The following is an 18,403-nucleotide window of genomic DNA, read 5'->3' as shown; positions in this document are numbered from 1 at the left end:
AGCTCCTGCGCCAGCCCGACACCTCTCCATCCTTGCATCTGGTACTCTTTTATTTGGGCCTCGCTTGTGTTAGTGCATTGGCTGCCTCATCTCTGTTCGTCCTCAGGCTTCCCAGACTGTAACAAAACGTTTTCTACTGACACCATAAACTGCATGACTGCTGCCCTGCGCAGCGAAGTCTCTGTGCCCGCCCGCAGACGGGGCAGCAGGAGGTTTCTGTACTATAGTCTTGCACTCTAAATTTTAGACTTTTTAAGCAGGTGAAAAATAGAACTTTATTTTTAAATGAGGCACTTGTTCTGGGAATTCCTTTCTCGGTCCCGGTCTGGTTGGGGTTGTGGGACAGCGTTGAGGTGCGTGGGAGGGCACAGGACTGCTCCCACCCCTCGCTTTTCTTCGCAGGCACCAGAGAGGGGCAGGGGCGGCGGAAACCGCCCGGGAGACGGTTGCCAGAGGTGTGCCCGTGGTTTATTTGAAATAAATTGTGACTTTCTAACTTCGGCAGTGTCCTGGCTGTTCTTGCGGCGGCACGGGGAGGGGCGGGGGGCTCGCGTCGCTGGCCCCGCCCGCGGCCGCTGGCCCCGCCCCGCGGTGACGCAGCCCCGCCGGGCCGTTGCCGTGGTGACGCGGGGCCGGGCGGGCCGGGGCGATGGCGGCGGCGGAGGCGCGGGCCGAGGGGCCCCCGCTGCCCGGCCCGCCGGGGGGCCGCCCGCGACCCGTCTGCTCCCGCCCCTACTTCCTCGTCCTCATGGTCTTCGCGCACCTCTACGTCCTCAACGTCCTGGGGCTGCTGCTCTTCGTGCACCTCAGCGCCGGCGAGCCCGGCGGGCCGCCCGCCGCCCCCCCGCCGCCGCCGCCGCCTCCCGCCCGCGCCCTCCCGCGCCTCGAGGGCATCAAGGCAAGGCCGCGACCGGGGACCGGGGCCGGGGCCGCCGAGCGCTGGGCGCTGACCGCTGCTCTCCCCGCAGGTGGGCCACACGCAGCGGGTGGAGCTGGTGCCCGGCAGGGCCCACGCTGTGCGCACCCTCAGCCTCAAGCCGCTCCTGTTCGGTGAGTACCGGCCCCGCCGGGCCAGCTGCTGCCGGGCCCGGGCACGCCGGTAGCGGGGGGGTTTCCGCCCTGACGGCGGAGCGGGGGGTGAGCGTGTCTGTCTGACACCCGCCGCTGCCTTACACCCACTCGGGGGAACATGACTCCCCGCGTTTGGCATCACCTCCCTGTGCTGCTGTTCCTCGGGGCCGCGTTAAAAAGAGTGTGGTATCGTTTAAGGTACGTTGATGCAAAATTCGCTGAGTTTACGTGTTCTGGATGGCCCACTTTGAAGAATTTGGAAGATTAACCTTTCCAGGTTTTTCAGGTTTCTGTAAAATATTAGGAATAGACAGCAGATCCCTGTCAAGAACCTTGAAGAAGCTGCTCAATACAAAGAAAGGACAAACTTTTGTTAATAAATTATTAAAAAACAATTTAGTATTGATGCTTCAGCACTGAAGAAATGAATAACAGAAGAATTGATAGATTTAAATTTTTCCACCATTTTGTGTCCTGTTCTAGATTTATCTCTATTTTTGGCTTCCAGCATATACAAACACACAACATCTGCCTTTCAGATATTTTTAAATCTTCTTTACTTTTCTGTGATGCTTTGCTGTCACTGGTCAAGTCTCACTAATTGAACTCTGTGTTCTGGAAAGTCACTGACAATATGCTAAATAATTTGAGAGGGAGAAGTCAATCATTACAAAATCCTACAATTGCGAAGTCAGAGAAAACCTGTTGTTTCTGAAAAGATAGCATAGAGAATCTTTCAGATGCTTTCTCAATAATATAAATAGAGGGATCTTTCCTGATTCCAAATAGATCATGTACACTGAAAACCTCACCATGAATTTCTTAGTGTATTTCTGTCTGATATTCACTAAACAGACACACCAGCCTGGATCTGATAACCCCACAGCATCACAAAACTGGTGTCATTACCAGAACCACAGTCTGAGGCAATTGCTCTGGTTCTCACTGGGGAAACCTCCTGTTCCCTCTTTCCCTGCCTTTCCAATACCACTGAAGTGAAACAGTTGGTCCTGGCCCCCAAGGAAGGTGCTGAAGATGATAAAAGGCAGGTTTGTCCTGGCAGCAGTAATCCTGCAGTTTTTAGTTTCTTTTTCCAGCACCTCCATTGGTTTTGAGGGAAGCTTTGCTCCCTGAGAATGCCATCACAGACAGTGACAGGCATTCGCCATTTGAGGTGCCATGAGTCTGTTCTCCTTTGTCCTCTGATAAGGAGTCCCTTATTTAGAAACTGCAAGTTGCAAGACAATTCTTATCTCCTGAATGAACCTGCCAGAAGCTAGCTCTGACTTTAAAACACTTCCAGAGACTTCTCTGTCCATGCGAGCACTACCAATCTAATTCAACTGGTTTAAAAAAACTAATTCATTGTATCTCTGTTACTTAAATTAGTGGAAGTGTGTATTTAGCTTGGTTGTGTTTGGTGAATATAGAAGCCGTTAGCAAAGACCCTTGAGTTTTTGAAGTGCTGCAGCATACAAGAGCCAATTTAAGGAAACAGGAAAGTGCCTGATCTGTCATCTTTGCTTTCAGCAGAGCAGGCTGCAGTGGGACCACAGCAGCAGACACTCATGAATGATTTAATGTGTTCTCTCAGCTTCAGAGCGTGGGCTGGGCACCATAGGGGAACGTTAGGTTTGGTTTTTAGTTGTGGGCAAGTCACATCTGCATGGAACCCAAGCGTATTTTATGGAGCCATGAAAAAATCCCTGCCCTATTTTTTCCCCCCTCTGGCTACAAGGCATCATTTCTAAAGCTTGTAAATCAGACCATCTGTGCAGTTTTCAGTTGGGAAACTCTAGTAATCAAATAACCCTACTAATGGAAAACAAATCAGACAAAGCCTTTTCAACCTTCAGAGCTTTTATGTGTTTTGTTTTCCAAATGCAGTCTGTTCAGAAGATACTGCCATTGCAGGGACCACCTGACAGCTGATTCAGTGGATTGGGCAGCAATTTCTAAGACAAGACAGTGGAGAGGAATAAAAATTGGAAATTTGGCTGTGTTTTTCTTCTGAACCTCGAGGAAGAGAAGTAAGCACTGCACAAATGTCAGGGCGCAGCTGAATTGCAGTGTGTGCGTCTGAGCGCTCGTTCCAGCCCGCACAGTATGAGGAGGAGCCCGCAGCGTGGGTTGCTGCTGTGCCCTGCGAACACAGGGAGGCAATGTGTGCCCTGTGAACACGGGGAGGCAATGTATCTCCAGCAGACCGGCTGTCTCTGCACGGCCATCGCTGCAGGCGTCACCAGCAAAGCAGAAAGCACTCCTCCCAAAGGCTGATTTTTCCGCTTGTTTTGGTTTTTTATTTCAGCCACACGTTTCAACCAATACAGAAAACTTTCCACGGACAGTGCTTTCTTAGGCGGTAGAAATCCCACTTGTTTCCTCATTTGGGGATTTGCTGTTTTCTGCTCTGTGGTCTGGAGCACAGTGTGTGCCCCTGCAGGGAGTGACAGTCCTGCTTGAGTGAGATAGCGAGCTGCAGAGAGACTTGAGTTTTCCCATATTTTTCCCATATTTTCTATCTTCCTTATGTACAGGCAGAAGGCCAGGCAGCTGTGAAAAGTTTCTCCCCTGCTCCCCTATCAAAACTGCAATATCCTACTGTGCTTGGGCTGGAAATCACCTCCCAGTCCCGAGCAAAGCTGCTGTTCACACCAAAGCAGAGCTTTGAACAGCTGATGTCTCACTCATGCTCTGCTTTTCTCAAGGTTCTTGTGATATCCCCAGTTACCAGAATCTTCTGATCCACACTGAATTTCTGATGTTTAAAAACAGTTTTTTCCCTGTTATGTAGAAACCCTCAGCTATCTGCTCTGTGCCTTTCCTGCTTGAGAATGGCTGTTTCCTTTTGCGTGTGTGGATGCTCATCAACTCTCAGTGCAGGAAGCTGACAGGACAGCCTGACACAAGAGCAGAGTTCAGCATGCAGTTTTTAAGGGGCTGGACATAGCCAGGGTGGGTTCCTCTCCCCGTTAATTTACCTCAGACTGTTCAAGAGTAAAGTATTTGCTCCATTACATAAAAAATATCACTTCACATTTAGGGAGACTTTCATGTAATCTCTGGACAGAAAGTAAGCAGCCACTTGGGCAACATCAATGTCTCAGGATCAAATAATGAATCTGAAATACCAGCTCTGATGGTAAGAACTAGAAGGAACTGTTATTAAAGGTTTCTTCTAGTTTGTCCTCACCTGCATAGGTTTGTTGTGATGTTGGATCCTCTGCAAAGCTGAACATAGCATGTCCTGGATCTACAGAGCATTGTGAGAGGAACATGTTAAACCTGCATCCTTAAGCTCTGTCTTGGTAAAACAGGGATCTGTAGTGAAGCCCTATCTGCACTATGACTGCTTCAAATCACCTAGAAATATCACCGTACATCTCCAAAACACCACCTGCCAGGGAAAGGAGTTTTCTAGCCATAGGGAAGGGAACAGTTTCTTATTGCTGGAGGTGAGATTTTCAGACCTTCCATCCCGCCTGTTCGGGGCAGCGGTGATGCTTCCACCTCCGCACTGCCTGGTGCAGGTTCCTGTTCCTCTTCTGCCAGGCATAGGCCTTGTTCACCACCACTTTGTCACTGTGCACTTCACCACTGACAACGAAGACGCCTGCCTGAGTGCCTCGCATGATGTTGTGGGCGCAGGTGGCATCTATGTCCAGCCACTGCTGGAGCCTGGCAGGGATTTCAGTTCTGAGCAGTGGGCCGTGCTTCAGCACCTCCACTTTGGAGGGGTCCAGGTCGAAGTCTGAGATGGTGGTGGTGGTGTTCCTCCTCAGGATTCGGATTTTCACTGCTGCAGGGGTTGGAAAAAGAGCTGTGAGTTCTGTTTACTCTTCATAGCTCTCTCCTACTCCAAGACATAGAGCCAGCCCAAGACTTCTTTGCTGTCTCTGTAATGTGGGGAAGTATCTGTCCAAGCTTTTGCAACTGCAATGAACTTGTAAAAGTTCTCATTTGAGGTTAGTCTCCAGTACTGAACACTGTTCTTAGAGTCACAGAATTATTTAGGTTGGAAAGTACCTCAGAGATCAAGTTCAACCACTGACCCAGCACTGCCCAGTTCACCACTAAACCATGTCCTCAAGTGCCACAACCACATGTCTTTCAAATACCTTCAGGGGTGGTGACTCAAGCCCTTCCCTGAGTGACCTGTTCCAGTGCTTGATAATTCTTTTGGTAAAGGAGTTTTTCCTATTACCCAATCTGAACCTCTCTATTGCAACTTGAAGCCATTTCCTTTCATTCTTGTTACATGGGAGAAAAGGCCTCCTTCTCCTTCTCAATCCATTTCCCTTCTAAGAGTGGCAAAGATATATCAGTACCACTCCAGAAATCCTGGAGGAATCATGGGCACAAACAAGCAGATGCATCAAAGTCCTGGTCTTGTGCAAATTTCTCTGAGCAGGGATTTAAGGAAGTGACATGATTGACAGCTGCTCAGGATTTGTAACCTTTTTAATTGAAAAATATCTTTATTTTTCTCTATGTGTGCCTGAATTCAGGACAGTATCTTGAAAACTTCCTGCTGTCTGATTGAGCAGCACCAGTGCTGCTGCTTGCTTGGGCTATGTGAGGGAGAGTCACAATACTAGAACAACACTATTAAAGTTTGAAATAGCTGGTGTGGAGTTTGCTAAAGATTCTTATAGGCACTGATTGAAATGTTTGTCTGCAAGGGAAAACCAGAGTACTGCTTGTTTTTAGCACTCACAGACCAAAACCAAACCAGAGCCCACAGAAATAAATCAGGTCTTCACATTCAGTTCTGCCAGGAGCTGGGTCCTCCTGCTACCTCACAGGTAAGGTGGAAACTGAAAATCCCTGGGATCTGCTGTAAAAGTTGCAGTTTCTCCAAGTCAGTATGTTATGGCAAAGCTATTTTCTGTCCATGGCACTGCTTGACTGCTGGAGGGAGTGGTGGCACTTGAGAGGAATAGGAGTGTAGCTGAGAGGAATAGGAGTGTACTCACCAAAATCATTTGCACAGAGGCTTTCCAGGATCTCCCTGGCAGTGCTGGCCTCCTCAAGCTCGCAGTCCTTGCAGCTGGCTCGGGGAACTGCTGCAACAGAAATGAGGTTAAAACACCCTTGTCAAGCTTCACTGGAAAAGACACAATGGGATTTTGAGATCTGCAAGTGGTGGCTTGCTGTTTCTTAGTGATGCTTCTTCCTGAGCTACCCAGGCCCTGCAGACATACTTCAGACAGGCAAGGTGGGAAATGTTAGACTCTCCTTCCTGTGAAGGCAGACACGGCTTGTCAGTGCTTTGTTCAGGCTTGTGTGTGTTGCTGCATGTTAAAGCAGCAGTGAAAAGGCTTAATGAAGATCTCCTAATTTGGATGAAACAGCAAAACCAGTGGTATGGCCAGACTCCATCCAGTGATGCTGAAATTATGTTGAAATGTCTGTTCTCCCCTTAACTGCTCTTGAATCTCCCCCAGTGTTCATCAGGATCTGGGTGTTAATTGAGTCCTTCAGACAGACTTTTTTCCAGTGTAACTCATGTCTGCAGAGGCTCATATCCCTTCATGGGGTTTCTCATGTTTAGAGAGAAGGCTTGCAAAACATTTCTTTTTGCATGTTTTTAAGCCTCAGTCACAGCTGAAAGATCTGGGCTGCAGCTCCATAGCCACACTGGAAGCACATCTCACTGCTGGGAGTCTGCACTCCATGAGCTCTCCCGCTGTGCCTGGGCTGGAGGCTTTGCAGCCTTTCCTGCCCCCTGCCCCAAACCCTGCGGGGTCTGATGGCACCCAGGGAGCTAATGAATACAGCAGAGAGAGGAACAAGCCACAGCCAATGTTATGCTAATTTTCTATACACGGTTCCCAGAGAGAACAAAACTAAAATTTGTATTTTTTTTAAATACAGCTTAAAACCAGAAATATGCAGAATAGAAACAAATATGCAGAATAGAAACAAGTCATAGGATCATCCTTTTGAGCTTTCAGTGTTATATATGAGAAAATACATTAAGAAAAAAACTCTTACTTCTCCTGCTTGAGGAATTTTCATCCATGGAGACTGCTGCAATGCACAGCTCATGATCTGGAGGGAACTTGTTGCAGTTGAGGATTTCTGGCCAGGGGTAGCCGTAACAAGCCATGACGGGCGCACAGCTTCTCTTGACGGCTTCGCAAAGGCTGCGGCAGGGGTAGATGAGCCTGGGGAGGGGATGGGGATTCAGTGCCTCCGTGTGCCTGCCCAGAGGCTGAGGGTCGAGCCCTGACACCACTGCTGCTGCACAGGGCTTTGTTAAAGGGTTTACAAGCAGTTTGGGGATCTTTGACTTTTTTTTTTTTGAACATTCATGTCCAGGAAGCAATCAAGGAATTTTTGAGGACAGGAGGGATGAGGCAAGCTGCCAGAAGCCCTTCACCTTAGGGATCTTTCTAGTTGTGCAAAGACTGCTCACCTTTACAGGTGCATGATTACACACCAAATTTCCTTAGCAGCTCTGTACTTTGAGAACTGTACATCAAAACTGGGGATTTCTTTCTACTGCTGGAACTGTTGGGAAACTGAGAAACCATATGTTCGGGGCAGGAGCTGGGGTGAGGGGCTGCACAGGAGGTGGGAGGTGGACCTGGTGTATGCCAGCTGCTACTGCAGTGTATGAGGGGCTAGCCAGGGCATATGGCAGCAGTGCCTGGGCTGAGAGAGCAGAAGAACTCCAAGGAGGGAACATATTTCTGCTCCTGTGATGTGAAATGCTCGTGTTTTGCCTTCAGAGGGATGTTCCCTGCTGAGTAATCCAATTGTCCCTTGCCGAGAGCAGCAGCACTGCTTGTTGGGGACTGCACGGATCACATCGAATGCATTTTCTCTCGGGAGGCACACGGAGTCGTGCTCCTGCGGGGAGTGAACTGTTACACTGAAATAACTCATAAAAGCATCTTACCTGTCCAAACAGATCGGTGCAAAGAGGGAGCAGAGGAAAATCCTAGCGTCTGGGTGGCACTCCCTGGCTAGCAAGGGCAGCCAGCTGGAAGACTGCTGGATGACTTCTGTCATGGTCTCATGCTCCAGCAGGTTGGGAATCCTCATGTCGGAGTAGCCGATGTCGTAGCACAAGGCCATGCGCTGTGGGATGGGCATGCAGCTGGAGGATCTCCTCAGGTAGCTTGCCCAGGCGCCTGGAGAGCCCCAGAGCAGCAGGCGGGCCAGGAGACCCAGTAGCCACGGGCCACCCAACCTCCAGGGGTGTCTGCCAAGGGACCTGACCATGCTTGGAGCAAGTGAACCAACAGCACACCCCGGACTGAGCTGCTCCTGACTGTGGAATGCCTTTTATAGCCTACCAGCCACCTCTTTGTCAATCCATCCTCATTAAGTGCAGCCCTTTCAGAGCCCTCATGGGGAAGACAATGCTCCAATTTTCATTTGCCAGAGGCCCCGATTGTTTGTATTTTAGCAGGGGTTTGGCTTAGATCAGCAGGTGTGGAAATGAGGGCAGTTGGGGAGGGGTGAATGACTTGGCCCATGTGTCTTGGGGCTCTTTCAGCCAAGATTGAATCTCTGTTTGACACCAGTGCTCCAACCCATCCCCTTTCTCTTGCTCCAGGATTAGTCATTATTTCATAAACCGTAATGTTTTCCTCTCTTTTGTTTTTTGTAAAAGCAATCAAGTGTTGCTTAAAGTCAATTAGGAGGCATTTGTTTAGCTGGATCTATTGTTGAGCAGGCAGGGAGATAGGATGGTCTCACAGCCACAAGTTAACTGTTTGGGAGAGCTGGGGGCAGAGAGGAACTAATTTACAGCTATGGAGCCAAGTTGTTTGCAGACAGGATTGGCAGCAGTCAGCTGGAAACCCCCTCACCTTGCAACCTGCATGATCACACACTTTCCAGTTAACAGAATTCCTACTTCATTCTGAAATCCCCTTACTGCCACTGAAGAATGGAATTGTCCTTCCTCCAGCATGTAATTAAGGTTCCATAAGCCATCATTATTGTAGCCCAGTTTGGGGAACTGGAAATACTGGGTGTGTTGGTTGCCAGTGCACATGGTTCATTTGGACCTGGTGCTGTGCCATGAGGTTCAAACTGGTCAGTAGAAGCTCCAGCTCTGAAGCATCCTCTGGCACAAGGACCCTGTGCTGCCTGTGGCAAAAATTGTTTCCTTGGAGTGTGTTATGGATACAGCTGTTTGCATTGTGTTCCTGGGGCTTCCCAGGAACAGCTCGTTTTCTGCAGGGCTGGTTCTGGTCTGTGCTTAGCAGGAATCCAACTGCTTATTGACAGCTTGTGCCGATAGGGTTGATTTCAGGTCATGAAAGTAATTAATTTTTCCCTCCATTTGAGGATTGCTGCTGTAGTTGATCTATAACATGTCCTTGGCACATACCTGCAGGAGCTCTAGGGAGCTGCAATTTGGAGAGCAGGACCTTGGGTCTAGGAGTACTTAAGCTGTCCTGCATTGGTGGTTTTCCTTTCCCTTTTCAGAAGTTTCAGCAGCTGGTAGCAAGGTCACCATAGCTATGACAGACACCAGCCAGGAGGATCCTCTCAAGCTCCTGGGCCACAGTGTAACTGTGCTCTGGAAGGGGACCTTGCCAGTGCTGTCCAAGTGTGTGCCCAGTGTACCATGCAGCTCCTAACCTCATGGTCATCCATGGATTTCTCTGCACTTTCATTTGCTTAGGATTGTAGAATTGCCTGAGTGCTGCAAAGGAAAGCTAGAAATACCTGGGTATGGAGCCTGGCATCATCCATGTCCAGTATTTTCCTCTTTAATATTGAATTTGAAGACCATTTTTAGTGGGGGAATCAAGAGAATGAGTGGGAGTAAGTTAGAATTTTTCTCCTTTTTGTTTGAGCTTCATAATAGAGCACTGTGCCATGCTCCCCTGAAAGGGATTTGGTTTTGTGCAAAGTACCTTCCTCTCCACATGAGAGCAAGCAAGTCTGAAGCCCTGACCATCACCACTGTCCACTGTAATGATTTTTGGCCTCCCTTCCGGTAAAGCAGCAGTTCCCAGACTGTGATCCACATGGCACCTTTGAAATGGTAATATGTGGTGATATGCACGTGTTTGTTCACTCCTTTGTCCATTGTGGTATCTGTGAGAGAGTTTAAGGGCTTGACCCCAGGATCCAAACATTTAGGAACTGCTGCTATAAAAATACCTGCCTCCAGCAGCTCAGGTCTGTGGTGTATGCTCTTTGAGAGCCCTTCTGGTAGAAGGGTGAATGTTTTTGAAAGTCCCAAACTTAATTCCTAAATTTTCCCCCTACCTATTTTGATTTTTTTTCCCTGAGATTCCTGCAACCAGCATGGGATCCCACTGTAACAATTCCTCAGTCTCTGTTCCTACTCACACTTTTGCTGCAGAGATCCCTGACTTCCTGACAGAGGAGGAGTGCAAGCTCATTGTCCATCTGGCAAAGTTAAAGGGACTACAGAAGAGCCAGATCCTACCAACAGAGGACTATGAGGAAGCCATGGAAATGATCGAAATCAGCCAGATGGACATTTTCAATCTGCTGGATCACAATCAGGATGGGCAGCTGCAGCTCAAAGAGGTAGAGTGTGGGACAGACTGGGGAAGGTGTGCTGGAGACCCTCTGGCACACCTCATCAGATGCTCTCTTGGTTAGTCATGTGCTTGGGTGGGGCCAGACCCAAGGATATACCAATCACAATTTGCTTAATTTTATGCCTCAGAATTTGTTCTGGCCTTTAGAATGGAAGTTTCTGGGCAATGTGCAGCAGTTGTCATGCTACTGGGAGGCAGCAACAGTCCTTGGCAGGACATGTGTGTTTTGAATATGTTGGATAAAATGTTCCTGTGCTGTGGGCTGTTGCCTCTTGCTGTGTGTCCTGGGAAGTGAGTTTGTCACGTAGGCCCTGCTTTGAGCAGCCTGTGGGGAACTTGCTGTGTGAATTCACAAGCCCCAGCAAAGCAATCCCTATTGATGAGCTGAGGGGAATAATAAGCCTCTTGTCCACAGCTCTTCAGCACCCTTGCCCTGTATGGCAGGGTGCATCAGGGCAGGTACTGACAGTTCAAGTGTGTCCCTCCTCAGGCTCCCACTCCAGGTGAAGCTGGGAGTCTGAGCCATCCTGTGTACCATGAATGCTGTGGAGTATGGGAAGCTGTGTCAGTGACAGCCCAGGGCAAGGCTCCATTCTCTGAAGGTCAGAGCTTGCTGAGAGCTGTTCAGGCTACTACATCTCTCTGTACATGTTGAAGGAAAGAATTTTGTTCCAAGCCCTTACCTTGGACAAGTAAAAGCATTCACTCATCAATATCAATATTACCATCAATAGCTTTACTTTCCCTTCAAGAGAAAGCTGTGCTCTCTCCACCTCAGAGCTGGTTAACCAAGTCCCAGCAGTCATTTGCCATGACCTAAACTGGAAATAACAGCACTCATAAGCAACACTGTGTATGGCTGCCAGATGATTCTCACTGCAATCCTCTTTCTGCAGAAATGTGCTGATCCCTGTCTGGCTGATGTGCTGTGGAGGAGATCCCACCAGGCCTCATGCAGGGTCTCAGGAGTTCAAGAAACCAGTGGTTTTTTTTGATCCATTTATGAATTTCAGGTGTTGACCCATACCCGACTTGGAAATGGCAGGTGGATGACCCCTGAGAACATTCGGGAGATGTACACAGCAGTCAAAGCTGATCCTGATGGGAATGGTAAGAGCAGCTCCATGGGAATCCCTTCACCCTCAGCACCTTGGACACCTTGCACAGCCATATCCTGGAGAGCAAGAGCTGTGTCCCTGCCCAGGCCTTTTTTCCTAACTGAATTCTTTGAAGGGAAGTAGCACTGCCCTAGCCACCTTGTCAGGGAAGTACATGCAGGGTAACCCTCTTACTGCAGCACTCGTGCATCACCACTCTAGTGGCTCACTGGTCCCACTGCCTGGGCTTGGATCTTGCTGGAGCAGGACCAGACCACAGCTCTGCACTCCCTTTCCCCTGTCAGACCTGCCTTGGTTCATGCCCTGCTGTAACAGGATCTTAGGATCTTCTGACTACAGAGCTCTTGTTACCTGGGATGCAGCTGTTCAGACACACATTGCATGGCCCCCCGTTTTCAGGGAGACTTTTGAGCAGGCCAAGAGGCCCGTGTCACTCTGAGGGGAGAGTGGAATAAGTGGAGGTGGGGGTGATCTTGTCTGTCTGCCTTTGGGGCTGACACCCCTCTCTGCCACTGCAACCTCTCTGTATTCCATGAGGCCACTTCTGCCCCTCCTGCCCCCAGTCTCCCAAGGGCTCCTGCTGGTCCGGACATACACTCTAACCTCTGCTGCTCTAATTAGAGTGGCCTCAATTAAGCAACACTCCATTTCCTAATCAAATTAAGTGAATGCACAGTCTCTTCCAGTGACCTGGCACTGAGAGCTGCCCAGGAGGAGCTGCTTTGGAGTTGAAGCAGTAGCAGTGTGAAAGCATAAATATCCGGAGGGCACCCTGTGAAACTCTCCTCCAGGCTGGTGGCATTCTTGGCAGGAGTGTGACTGAGTTCTCAGTGGCTTTTCCACCATTTTGGACATTAATAAATGAAAAGTCCTGTTAAAGGGCTATTGGCAGGACCTTGCTTCCAGAGTGTTGCTTCCCTCTGTTGTTAGATTGGTACATGACACTGAGAGGCCAGGTCACAACCTGGATGTGGCACTGCATCATCAAAGACTGTGGGAAGTAAGGGGAAGTGCGGACAGAGAGACACTAGGAATAATAACAGTGAATCATTTGGTCATGACCTGAGGATGTGGCACCTGAGGAACTGTCCCTGGCTGACCCTTGTGGCTGGTCCTTCCTCCTGCCAGGGGGTGCTCGTGCCCAGGGAGCGGAGCAGAGCAGCACTGGGTTTGCTGCCTGAGTGAACTCCTCTCCCAGCCCATGGTGTGTGCAGGGCAGCCCAGGGCAGTCACTGCATGCTGCTATCAGGGACCTGTGCAAGGCTTCCCTTCTCCAGAAGGAGGAAACAACAAATGTGAGGATTTTCCTGAAGCTGACAAAGGCAAGAGTCCACCCCTTGCTGATTCCAGATGAGTGCAAACAAGAAATACCTGCTTTAGGAGAAACTGCTTTATACCTCTTGCTTTTCTGTTATTTCTCTTTGCGCAAGACCATACTGTCATGCATTCCTCATTTATGTTTTGCAGTTACACAAATGCAGGAGAATGTACTGCTTGTTTTGGGTTTGGCTTTTTCTTAATTACCCTGCAAGGTCATACAGAAAATGTGGTCTGAGGTCCCACTCTGTCTTTTAACATGTTGATTTAAATATCTAAGTCATAAGCCTCAAGACATTGGGTGGCACAGGCTTTCTTGTGCATATCAGAACTGTAGTGTCTGTTTCTCTCTTTTGATATATTGATTTGTGGGTTTCAGGAGCTTTTTAAAGTTCAAAATGGTGTTTTGCCTGTCCCAGTTCTGACCCTGCACAATTCACTTTGGCAGGTTGCTCTGTGTCCTCTGCTGCAGGTGAGAGCGTTGCTGGAGCCCATGATCATGGGCAGGAGGTGTGCAGCCTGTGCTGCACACACTGGACCCTGACTGGGGTCTGTGTGAGGAAGGCAGTTTCTGCAGTGCCCTCAGCTGGTGTTTCTCCGAGTACAGGATGCAAGAACTGTTACCTGCACAAGAGTCAGATGGCTTTTCCTGTGTTCCCATAGGTGTGCTAAGTTTGGAGGAGTTCAAGCAGTTGAATATCCGTGATTTCCACAAGTACATGGGAAGCCAGAAAGTGAAGATGAGTGACTTGGTGCGCAACAGCCAGCACACCTGGCTGTACCAGGGCGAGGGGGCACACCAGGTCATGAGAGCCATTCGGCAAAGGTAAGGGCCACGGAGCTGAGGGGAGGTTGGGTTTGGCTGGGCACAAGCATCACCTATGTGCTGGGAGAGGTAGTGGCAGACTTGCTAATATTCACACTTCCTAATTGTGTGAAAAGTCCTTGGAGTATAAAGAGGAATGAACTCAGACACAAAATGGAGAGAGGAGGTTTTCATTAGAAGAAGAATTTGCATTGTCCTGTGGAAAGGGAAAAAGAAAAAAATCGAGCCTTTCAGCGTCTCCATTCACTTTTGGGAACAGCCCTATAAAACCAGGAAGATTTGGCAGTATATGAAATCATTCATTCTAATTAGTAACTGAGCTTACTGGGAGAAACTGCCTGTTTCCAATGCTGTCTGGGTGCCAGCAGTTACTGTCATTTGCTTTAGTTACTCATGCATTTCACTGAAATCTGTCTTTGCTGTTCAGAGCTGACTTTTTAAAAAGCACGATTTCACCTTAAATTACTCAAGTTAGTTTAATCCTCCAAGCACACATATTGTAGGGCAGCTTATGGCAGATGGGAGAACCTCTTACCTTTCCCTTCATCTCAGATTTGGTACTGGGAAGAGCTGAAGCCCAACATGAAGGCCAAATCATGTAGTTGTAGTGAGTTTCAGATAACTGGCTGGAAACTTGCATGTTCTTGTGGTGCTGGTCCTCACCCAGAACATGGGTGGGTAAAATCTGTCCTGAGGCCTGAAAAACAGCTGTTGGCCCCTCCTTTTCTTCAGTGCATTCCAGTGGGAAAATGGGGCCACATATTGCCTTGATTAGAGCAGACTGTGGCTGTCACCTTCTCTGTGCCAGCTAGCCAGCACACACAGGCATCGGCATTCCGCTTGCATGCTCTGCAGTTGGCTACTCTCGGGAGGATGTGAAGACACAGCACTGAAGGAGGCTCTTGGTCCTCCCTGGGACCAGGCAGCGCCTGCAGGGGCTTTGCCATCCTGCCCAGGTGCCACATTGTCCTTGCACCTGCCCCAAGGGCTTCACCAGTCCGGATTCTCAGAGCTCTGAGTGTTCTTTGGCAGGTCTCAAGACGTACCTGCTTGCCTTGGGGATGATCTCAGATGTAGCAGTGGAAAAATCCCAGAGCAGGAGGGCTCCGGTCTCCTTGATCACTTCCAGTGCCCCTCTGCCCTGGGGGAGGCTGCTGAAAAGGCAACAGGGAAAGGTGAGTTAGGTGACAAGACTGTTCCTAGAGCTAGTCTCTCGTTCACTCTCAGCAGGGGTCCTGTGCTTTGCTAACTGTCCCTGAGGTCTGTAGGTGGTGTGCAGGAGTCCAGAGAAGTGATGAGATGGCACATGAAGGCTCCAGGGACATGCACAGAAGGAATCTTGCTGAGCAAGCAAAGTCTTCCTGAGAGCAGTCCTGCTAGAGATGCTGCCTTCAGTTTTCTTTTGATTTTTTATTAACCTTGATGAGGGTTTTCTGAGCCGATGCTGATGGTCCAACAGATGAGTAAGGAGCTGGTTGTCTCTTGGCATGCTCGCTGCAGCCCATCCGTCTCTCCGGTCTTTTGGGGAAGGGGGTTCTCTTTCTCTGGGTTTATTCACTGCTTGGGAGTAGTGGCTGACGAGGGTGAGGGTGGCTTTCCACTCACCAGCTCTGCTCTTCCCTAGGGTAATGCGCCTCACTCGCTTGCCCCCCGAGATCGTGGAGCACAGCGAGCCCCTGCAGGTTGTGCGGTATGACCAAGGAGGGCACTACCATGCCCACATGGACAGCGGCCCTGTGTTCCCTGAGACTGCCTGCAGCCACACCAAGCTTGTTGCCAATGAAAGTGCTCCCTTTGAGACCTCCTGCCGGTAAGCTCTGCCCTGAGCATGTTAGACAAGGGGTGTGAAGAGCCATTTCACCTCACCTCCTCTCGCCTGGGACTCAGTGCTCGGCCTGTGGGCTCAGGACATCACAGGCATGAAGGGGTTTTAAAGGGGAGGTGGGCAAATCCCACCTGGGTCCACACAAGGAAGGTGGAGTGGGTGGGCCTGCCCCAGCAGAGCCTACAAGCACACTCATTACTCTGGGTAGGGGTTTTCTTTGTTGTCCTTGTGTTACTCTTGGAGAAAAGCTGATGGTGTAAATCATGTGCAGTGTGATGTCTTGGAGGAGCCACTGTATTTATGGTGGAGCAGCTTGGCATAGGGAGCCCCTGTGCATCTCCTCCTGCTCCAGGTGTGTCTCCTGACAGTCTCTGTCTTGCAGGTATGTGACTGTGCTGTTCTACCTGAACAATGTGACAGGGGGAGGTGAAACAGTCTTTCCTATTGCTGATAACAGGACCTACGAAGAGATGGTAAATGAACCTCGCCTATGTGTTACCCCTGGGGATTCTGAGTCCCTCTTGGAATGTCTTTATTCATTGTGGCTGCAGAAGGGGTGTGGTGTGTTAAGTTGGTGTGCTTTAGCATTTGCAGCTAGAGCATTGGGGAGACCATGCTCCACTTACAGTCTTTTTCCTCTGAGGACAGGGGAGGAGGCACAGAGCTTTGACAGCTCAGCTCTCCCTGCTCAGAGGTGTGAGGTGTCAGGCAAAGTGTTAAGAAATGGGAGCTGTTTAGAAACAGGTTATGAACCTCCTGGGGCCTGAAACTGGCTGCTCCAGGTGGGTTATGAAAGCTCCTGCATCAACCTTAAGCCATCCTGTGGAACACTCAGGCAAGGGTGAGGGGCAGGGGCAACCCAGTGCTTGTGCCTTATTCCAGTCCTGTTTGTGACATCTTCCCTATGGTTTCTGTCCAGTCTTTGATCCAGAACGACATTGACCTGCGAGATACTCGGAAAAACTGTGACAAGGGCAATTTGCGAGTGAAACCTCAGCAAGGCACTGCTGTCTTCTGGTACAACTACCTGTCAGATGGAGAAGGTACAGGCTCACTTCAAAACTGGGCTCTTGGGAGGGGTGGGACTGCAGTAGGTGACAGCTATCATCTCCTTGCTGCAGCTGGGAGCTCAAAGAACAGCCAAAAAAAGGGTGGTAGCTGCCTGCTAGTGGGAACTGTAGAGTCTTTTTGTCAACAGCTGAGTAGGAGCTTCCTGACTCTGAAAGGCCTTTGTTTACAGGCAGTAGGTCAGTGGCTCCTGATGTCTTTGGGCGACAGGACTAGCTAGCAAACAAAGACCTTGGCTGCACTCGCCATCACCAGCTGCCTTCTATCCCACTGTGCAAGCTGAAACTCCTGCTGGAACTTGGTCTGCAATTCAAAATGTGTCACTGATGTGGTGTTGCCCAAAGGGGTGGGGAGGGGAGGTAGACAAAGGCACAACCATCAGCTCTGCAGCATGAAGACACATGGGCCACCCCATGCCACGCTTGGGGCCAATGCCTGCTTTGTAGCTCAGCCACAGCCCCATGATGTGTCCTTGGGGCTGTTTTTGTCACGAAGCGCAGTGCGGTTTTCCCTGACAGGCTGGGAATGAACATGAATCTTTAGGGCTGCTGGTGAGTATGGCTCCAGAGGGTTTCCATGGCAGATTTTGAGCTTTGGTTGGAGGAAGGACTGTAGTGTCCCACGTCCCCTGAGAGCAGCCCATGTTTCCATCTCTAGAAAATCCACAGAGGTCACAGGACCAGTGTTTGGGCTGTTGGGTGACAATAGCAAGAACCGTTGCTCTCCTATTAGAAGAGCCCTGTTGTGTTTTTATGAGCAATTTGTTCCTAAATGGAAAGTGGCTGCTGATGCAAGTCTGCCACAGAAAAACGACAGGATCCTTGTAAACAGATCATTTAGAACTGCTGAAATGCAATCTCTAAAACGGCTGCAAGCCTCTCGCTTCCTCAGGCCTTCTAGTGGCAGTACCCATCTCTTCTATACCAGCCTTCCTTTTTCCGGAGAGCTGAGAAAATCAGGCTGTGATCTGGATTGTGAGAGCCACTTGTGCTGCGTGGAGAGATGGAGGCAGTGGGCATTTTGCACTCAGGAAGCCTGCCCCAATGAACTTGTAGGCACTTGGGTGAGATGGCACTAAGATGGAGAGGTGCAAGGAAAAGTAACTGCTGGAAAATGTACCTGAGCTCAAATCCAAGCAGGTAGTGCAGGCAGGAGAGGTGGCATTGGTGTTTGCTGGCCATGTGTTCCTGTGTGGTCCCAGCTGTGTCTGCCTTCCAATGCCACTGTCTAACGGGACTCTGCTCCGCAGGCTGGGTGGGGGAGCTGGACGACTTCGCTCTGCACGGGGGCTGCCTGGTCACCCAAGGCACCAAGTGGATTGCCAACAACTGGATCAACGTGGATCCCAACCGCCGGCGGCAGCAGCAGTTCCAGCAGGAGATGGAGCGCTTTGCGGGGTCTGAGGCGGGGGCCGGGGCCGGAGCCGGAGCCCCGGGCGAGTGGACAGTGGACAAGGCCTACAGCGGGGTGCACCTGGAGCTGTAGTGCCGGGAACGCTGCTCGCGCACGTGACCTTTTCCCGCGCAGGGCGGGGGGGCGGGGCCGCGAGCCGAGTGCGCGGCGGGGCCGCGTCGCGCGCCAATAAAGCGTGGAGACACGGGCACCGCCTCCGCGTGCTCGGGGCGGGGCGGCG

The 18,403-nt window shown here is 50.1% G+C and overlaps 3 protein-coding genes across 3 annotated transcripts in view; 2 read left to right on the top strand and 1 right to left on the bottom strand.

Annotated features, from left to right (window-relative positions):
• ARIH2 (ariadne RBR E3 ubiquitin protein ligase 2) overlaps nucleotides 1–383 on the top strand; it is a 35,388-nt gene extending 35,005 nt beyond the window's left edge. Inside the window, exon 15 of the mRNA XM_084214728.1 lies at nucleotides 3–383. The gene's annotated coding sequence lies outside the window, so the exon portion shown is untranslated. The remainder of the gene's footprint in view (nucleotides 1–2) is intronic.
• A 240-nt stretch (nucleotides 384–623) lies between these two features.
• P4HTM (prolyl 4-hydroxylase, transmembrane) lies at nucleotides 624–18,290 on the top strand. Its single transcript, XM_084214318.1, has 9 exons — nucleotides 624–898; nucleotides 969–1,050; nucleotides 10,412–10,602; nucleotides 11,630–11,726; nucleotides 13,715–13,877; nucleotides 15,502–15,687; nucleotides 16,085–16,175; nucleotides 16,622–16,745; nucleotides 18,020–18,290. Exons 1-9 carry the CDS (start codon nucleotides 650–652, stop codon nucleotides 18,253–18,255), a joined length of 1,419 nt encoding a protein of 472 aa, XP_084070444.1. The 5' UTR covers nucleotides 624–649; the 3' UTR covers nucleotides 18,256–18,290.
• Nucleotides 4,536–8,304, bottom strand: LOC311158671 (secreted frizzled-related protein 5-like; the record flags this gene model as incomplete). Its single annotated transcript, XM_084214243.1, has 4 exons — nucleotides 4,536–4,870; nucleotides 6,048–6,137; nucleotides 7,069–7,241; nucleotides 7,979–8,304. 4 exons carry the CDS (start codon nucleotides 8,302–8,304, stop codon nucleotides 4,536–4,538), a joined length of 924 nt encoding a protein of 307 aa, XP_084070369.1.
• Nucleotides 18,291–18,403: the final 113 nt, after the last annotated feature.

The sequence above is a fragment of the Fringilla coelebs genome (genome assembly GCF_963513975.1).
Source record: "Fringilla coelebs genome assembly, chromosome: 13".
NCBI classification, from domain to species: Eukaryota; Metazoa; Chordata; class Aves; order Passeriformes; family Fringillidae; genus Fringilla; species Fringilla coelebs.
This window is presented reverse-complemented; position numbering and strand designations above follow the sequence as displayed.